Genomic DNA, 6923 nt, shown 5'->3' with positions numbered 1-6923 from the left:
CCCCTCCTTTGCCCTCTCTCCCACCCACCCCCCAAAAAGAGAAGATCCCCTCCCCAGGCCCACCCCTTCCCCTCTTCCCTCCCCCCTCCTCCCGAACTTTCCCTCTCGCATGCTTTTCCCCTGCACCACGGATCGCCTCTCCGATGCCGCTTGCCTGGAAGCTGCGTTAAGAGCGAGCGGCGGCGGTGGCGGTGGCGGCGGCGGCGGCGGCGGCAGCTCGGGAGTGCTATGACCGGCAAACTCGCCGAGAAGCTGCCGGTGACCATGAGCAGTTTGCTAAACCAGCTGCCTGACAATCTGTACCCCGAGGAGATCCCCAGCGCGCTCAACCTCTTTTCTGGCAGCAGCGACTCGGTAGCCCATTACAATCAGATGGCTACAGGTAAGGGCGGCGGGGAGGCGGCGAGGAAGGAAAGGGAGAGAGGAAGAGGAGGAGGGAACGAGCTAGCGATGGATGGATGGATGGATGGATGGATGGATGGATGGATGGATGGATAGATGGATGGATGGATGGATGGATGGAGATATGGGGGGGCGCTGGGAATTTTCCGGGGGGCGAGTTGCTTTTCCCACCCACTCCTCCCGCCCTCCCCGATCGGGAAGGCTCGGTTGGCGACGCCACGGTAGAGGCTTCGGTTCTCCCGGGTGGGGGCAGCCGCCGACCGAAGGGAGGTAGGTGCAAGCGGCTCTGGGGTTCTCCACTTAGGGGGCGCGATCGCCGGGCTGCGCGCAAGGCGTAACGCTGTCGCCCCCTTTCCCAGGAGGAGCCCAACGTCCCTTTTCACCCGCGCTCTCCCCCCTTACTCCCTCAGGCTCCCACCCGGGATGGAGCCATGGGCGGCGTGGAGTCCCCGCGGTGGGAGAGGTACTGCGACGCTGCCTTTCCAGGGCTTTCAGCAAAGCCGTGGGGGTGTGGGGACGGCGGGGAGGGGAGAAGGTGGGGGCCCACCCTCGCGGGGGCTGCCACAGGGGACGATCCCCGGACTCCCGCCATGGAGACACCGGCCGGTTTTCCGCCGCCCTCCACTCTCGCTAAGCTGAGGCTGGGCTTCCCCCTCCAGCAAAAGCCGAAAGCTCCTTCAGGCCCGGTGGAGGCTGGGGCTGGGGGAGGCGGCGGGAGAGCTCCCTTTGCGGACAGCACCCCTCTACGCGCCGCGGACAAAGCGTCGGAGCACTCCGGGTCAGCTCCCCGGGCGCAATGCGCACCGGGGGCTTCGTCAGGGCAGGAGAGGCGCGGGGTCCGGCGCGGACAGCGCTAGGGGAAGAGGCCGAGTTGTGTGCGCTGGAGAGCGAGAGCCCGGCGCGCTTCGGGTCTGAAACTACCTGTAGCTGCAGCTACCTGCCCGCCCCACCTCGGGAATAACAACAATGCTGCTCGCGCTCGCGCCTGTGTGTGTGTGTGTGTGTGTGTGTGTGTGTGTGTGGTACGGGAGTGTGTGTGTACGGCGTGTGCGGTGTGTGTGCAGCAGCCACTCCACACCCCGATCAGTAGTATTTTCCTGTATCCAGGTTGCGCCCGGGAGCGCGGCACCGCCCGCTTTGCGCCTGGCGCAGCCTACCCCATGCGCTGCGCACTCCACCCGGCCGCACCTCCACACCTGGGCAAGGACCTGGGCGCCCCTGCCTGGGAGCCGACTCGGCTTCACTCACCCCTCCCCCTCTCTCCCCCGCTCTCCGCAGAGAATGTGATGGACATCGGTCTGACCAACGAGAAGCCCAACCCGGAACTCTCTTATTCGGGCTCCTTCCAGCCAGCCCCTGGCAACAAGACCGTGACCTACTTGGGAAAGTTCGCCTTTGACTCCCCTTCCAACTGGTGCCAGGACAACATCATTAGCCTCATGAGCGCCGGCATCTTGGGGGTGCCCCCGGCCTCTGGGGCACTCAGCACGCAAACCTCCACAGCCAGCATGGTGCAGCCGCCGCAGGGGGAAGTGGAGGCCATGTATCCGGCGCTGCCCCCCTATTCTAACTGCAGTGATCTCTACTCGGAGCCTGTGTCTTTCCACGATCCCCAGGGCAACCCCGGGCTCGCCTATTCCCCCCAGGATTACCAATCGGCCAAACCGGCCTTGGACAGCAATCTCTTCCCCATGATTCCTGACTACAACCTATACCACCACCCCAACGACATGGGCTCCATTCCGGAGCACAAGCCCTTCCAGGGCATGGACCCCATCCGGGTCAACCCGCCCCCTATTACCCCCCTGGAGACCATCAAGGCATTCAAAGACAAGCAGATCCACCCGGGCTTTGGCAGCCTGCCCCAGCCGCCGCTCACGCTCAAGCCCATCCGGCCCCGCAAGTACCCCAACCGACCCAGCAAGACCCCGCTCCACGAGCGGCCCCACGCGTGCCCGGCGGAGGGCTGCGACCGCCGTTTCAGCCGCTCGGACGAGCTGACCCGGCATCTGCGCATCCACACGGGCCACAAGCCCTTCCAGTGCCGGATCTGCATGCGGAGCTTCAGCCGCAGCGACCACCTTACCACTCACATCCGCACGCATACGGGCGAGAAGCCCTTTGCCTGCGAATTCTGCGGGCGCAAGTTTGCGCGCAGCGACGAGCGCAAGCGCCACGCCAAAATCCACCTCAAGCAGAAGGAGAAGAAGGCGGAGAAGGCGGGTGCGCCTTCTGCGTCCTCGGCGGCCCCGGTGTCCCTGGCCCCTGTGGTCACCACCTGCGCCTGAGGCTCGGGCCCCCAGACCACACTTTTCCCCTTCAGTGTCTCCCAGCTGCTGGCCTGAATGCAGCCGGAAAGCTAGCCACGGAGGCGCAGGGGCCGCGCCCTGGCCTCTCCATGGACGTAAGGCCCCTTGTTTCCCTTCGCTGTCCCCCGTTTCCACCCTCTCACACCGGCCAGCGGTCAGGGGCCAGGGCAGGAGGCGCCTTCCCCTTGCTGCCCCCCATTAGCCAAGGCGTGGGGGCCGAAAGGTGGCGTCTAGCCCGCTTTGTTCAGTTGGGATCGTCTTGATCCAGGGGCCGCCGGGCCGGGCCAAGGACCTGCGGGGGACTGAAGGCTGGGCCCGCCCAAGCCTCGCTGGACCCAAGCACCTCACGGTTCCCCCCACGTCTCCCTCGGTTCCCCATCGAAGACCCGAGAGGGGGAGGGGGTAAGGAGCGCACCAAAGCGCAGAGCTTGCTGCCCGCCGCACGCACGCGCGCCTGCGTGCGGGGATGCGCGCGAGTGTGCGTGCTCGCGTGAGTGTATGTGTGCGTGTTTCTGTGTGTGTGTGTGTGTGTGTGTGTGTGTGTGCGCGCGCGCGCGCGCCCGCACGTGTGTGTGCGAGACTCTTGAGCTGAACTGGGCTATGTCCACCCCAAACTCTTCCCCACCTCGGGTCCCCAGGCCGCTGGGGGCCTGCACGTGGCGGGACGAGACGGTCTTCCATCTGCTCCGAAATAATGTTTCTTACAGAAATGCCTCGGGTGCCGCCGCCGCGGTGCTGCTACCGCAGCTTAGGGTTTGGCCCCTCAGAATCCCTCCTTTTCCGAGCGCTTCCCTCTCAAGGCCTCAGGGCAGTTTGATCTTCGGGGAGAAGCAGCAGCCATCACTGAACCTGCCTTTAAAAAAAATGTGTTTCCTCGGCCCCAGAGATTTTTAAATCTCTGTTCCTGAGTTTGCCCTCTGCCCTTTTTCCCCCTCCTCTCCTTCCTCCCCTCTGAGCCTTTTCCCATCTCTTTCCAAATCTTTTTCCAAAAAGGCAGGCCTCAACCAACCACCCCATTGTGCCATCTTTTTGTTCTCTCACTCACATACCCATTTCTCTTCCCACCATTAATGGGAATGCAGCCTTTTTTCCCCTCTCTCTCTTTGTCATCACCAACACAACAGGTAGAATTCAAATTTATGAATATGGTGTGTGTGTGTGTGTATGTATGTATATATGTGTGTCTACACACACACACATATATACATTTATATATAACATGCACACAATATGTATTCCTAGTAAAATAAAATCTCTAAGGTACTTGGCTATCCAGTGCAGTGCACTGGAATAAAGAGAATTTGTAGGCATTTACAGCTTTAAATGATTTATTTTTTATGAAAAATTTAACTGATGAGATTATATCTACATGTGTGTATGTGTGTGTGAGTATGTATATATGCATCCATATACACACATAGACACACATCTCTGTCCAAATTTTCCTCAAAGCTATGGGGATGTTTGCATTAATCCATGTTGATGAATGAGGCACATCTTCTCCATACCCCAGTCTCACCTTCTCCCCGCCCTACCTCACCTCTTCTCAGGCACCCCCTCTCCCCAGCCTCCTCCACACAGGGGTGACTCTTTGGAAGTGGAGTAGTAGGGAAGGTTACTCTCTGACACAGCTTCCAGTGCAGTCTTGCCTGAATGTACTGTTCCCTGTTAGCGTTATTTCTCCTGTGGTCAGTAAGCTGCCCAGAGAGAAGGAACAAAGGTCTGGAGTTTACAGAATGTCTGTTTTTAAAGTCACTTTATGCATTTCCCACTTTTTTTTTTTTTTTTTAAAGAAAAAAGCACCGGTTTTTTTGGTGGCGGATAGATAATACTAAAGGAGTCTAGTGAAAGGGGGGAAAAAATCAAAGAGCAGGCGACTGTGGACTTCCAGGTACTTGGACTTTTTGTAGAAGGAGAGAGAAGTGGATGAGGTTTACCGGGAGGGCCCATATTTTTTCAGCTGAAGGGTAAAATCTTTCTTTGCAGAGACAGTATTTTGCTGAATACTTTTTATAATGTGATGATTATTAAAAACAAAACTTTTGGTCACTTCAAAGCTGGAAGGAGGAATCAGATATCCTTTAATATTTTTTCCTTACTCCTTCTGGTATATGCATGTCACTGCATGATAACTCTGAGTTTTCCTTTGTTTTAATAAAACTGTTCTCAGACATTTAAGCTAAACTAAGAGAAAAATAGCTTTGTTGCCAAAAGGTTGTGCTATCCAGATTTTTTATATGTCTGCATGTTTTAAGAAAAAAAAACAGCAAAAGAAAATGCACTCTAACTTATGTGAACTGAGAGAAAAAAATCAGGTTTTAAACAGGAAAACCTATGGGGAATGATATTTTTTGAAAGACTTTTGTATAAAGTTGAGTACTTAGAAAAAGACAAACCAGATGTAATATATTTTGTGGATGTTTTTATTTCTTGGATTTATAGTACCTTATACTAAGGTTAAAAAAATATGCTTGTTATCGTGCAAAGGTGAAATTCTTCACCAACATTTCATTTGCTCCTTTGTCACATTGTTATGCCAATATAATATAGTTAATGAAAACAGCATTTTTAAAAACTGAAATATTGAAATGGTGTAATGTTGTACCATTTGCACTGTGAGCAAATGCTAATACAGTAAATATATTGTGTTTGCTGACAATCAGCCGGCCTATAAATCTCCTTATTTTATTTCTTGTTTTCATAGCATAAAGTTTTAGTTTGGCCTGTTTTTTTGTCTTGTTTTGTTTCTGGCTGGTGGTTGGTTTGATAGGTTCTTACGCCTGGTTTTTGTGGTTCTTGCTCTGAAACCCCTCACCGTGGAAACATGGAGTCTGGTGTTCTTAGAAGTTGGTTAGAATTTCGTGTGGGTTCTGGCGTTTCAAACTCAATGCTGAGTGTTTACTCTGGTTCTCAGAGAATTCTACTGTGGTTCTAGGGATTCTCCTCCACCCTTCTGGGAGTCTCAAACTGCCAGAGAGATTAGGTGAACAGATTAGATAAGCTCATGGGAGCCGGGGCTGATGACTGGAAACTTCTAGAATCTTTCTCTCTGGTTTCCAATGGGTATTTGAGAGTAGAAGGGAGGGGATCTCCTGGCTTATGAACTATTTCTCTGGTGGCTTCAGGGAGCACCAGAATAGGACCTGCAGTGGTCTCTGTGGCCACACTGAATACTACTCTTGCTAGAGCTTTTGAAGCCTGAGAAACAGATGGAGATTTGAGAGGGGGTTCTTCATTGTTGGCAAGATAACCAGAAAGATTGAAAGCTTTTTGGTGGTCAGATAATTGGGAAAAATCAGGTTTAAAAGCATTACAACACAGTCGCGCTTGGACAGGATACTCCAGGCCTCATTATTTGTAGCTGCCTGTCCTAGCTCTTATGAGCTACCCAAGGATCCGATGCTTAGAAGAGAAGAGAGAACACAGGAATTTGGAGAAATACAGGGAATGTTTTATAGAGCAGTAATCCCTCCCATCTTACAACTTCTATCTCCCACAGAAGTGATGCTTCCCTACCCTATGAGCTTTCTTCTCCAGAACCTTCCCTTTCCTTAACTGATTTGATTTGCCAGCCCTAGAGCTTTCTCCGTTTCTCTTGAAGAGATATGTACCCTCCACTTCCTTCCCGTGTCCACATCTCCATCCTGCTTCCTTCACCTTATTTCCCATCGTTTTTAGAATCCCTTATCATTGGGAGGCTTGTTCTAGAACAGTCTTTGGACAGATCAATCCTCTCTCTCCTGCCTGCCCTCTTGCTTGGGTTTCTCAGCCATGCATTTTGCATATTATCTGCCTCAGCAACATTTAAGGGCTTGGTGTCTGATACAGAGCTATGTCAATGTAGCATGACATTATGAATGGGGGACAGTGTGTCAATGCCTGGGGTGCCATCCAGGCCAGCCATACAGTGACAGAACTATACTATGGTGTCCCTGCTCAGAAACTGCTCTTATCACCGCCCCACCGCCCCCCCCCCCCCACCCCCACCCCACCCCTGCATCCTGCCCTCCATGTAGGCCCATCACAGTGAAAAATGTGGGTGGAATTCCTGGTTGGCTATAGTTACTAAGACGTTGAAGGCAGACCTGGGTGGAGGAGGTGGGCTCTGGCCTTAGAAAAGAATGTTTTTGAAGTAAGAGATCAATAACAAGAATGCAATATGCAGTCTTAAATTTTCTCGCCCACACAGTTCTAGGTCACTGGCTGCCATCT

The 6923-nt window shown here is 53.7% G+C and overlaps 1 protein-coding gene across 3 annotated transcripts; it reads left to right on the top strand.

The window, feature by feature from the left end:
* Positions 1-16: 16 nt before the first annotated feature.
* Positions 17-3888, top strand: EGR3 (early growth response 3). 3 transcript variants are annotated; one of them, XM_007450587.1, is made up of 2 exons: positions 17-382; positions 1681-3888. In XM_007450587.1, exons 1-2 carry the CDS (start codon positions 229-231, stop codon positions 2688-2690), a joined length of 1164 nt encoding a protein of 387 aa, XP_007450649.1. In that variant the 5' UTR covers positions 17-228; the 3' UTR covers positions 2691-3888. The 3 variants fall into 3 exon arrangements, with proteins under 3 accessions (XP_007450649.1, XP_007450651.1, XP_007450650.1); XM_007450589.1 differs by lacking the exon at positions 17-382 and adding an exon at positions 632-672 and having other exon boundaries at positions 1681-2691; XM_007450588.1 differs by lacking the exon at positions 17-382 and adding an exon at positions 785-865 and having other exon boundaries at positions 1681-3117.
* Positions 3889-6923: the final 3035 nt, after the last annotated feature.

Source organism: Lipotes vexillifer, unplaced genomic scaffold, assembly GCF_000442215.2.
Source record: "Lipotes vexillifer unplaced genomic scaffold, Lipotes_vexillifer_v1.1 scaffold567, whole genome shotgun sequence".
NCBI classification, from domain to species: Eukaryota; Metazoa; Chordata; class Mammalia; order Artiodactyla; family Lipotidae; genus Lipotes; species Lipotes vexillifer.
The sequence above is the reverse complement of the archived record's forward strand: the minus strand, read 5'-3'. Positions and strand labels throughout refer to the sequence as shown.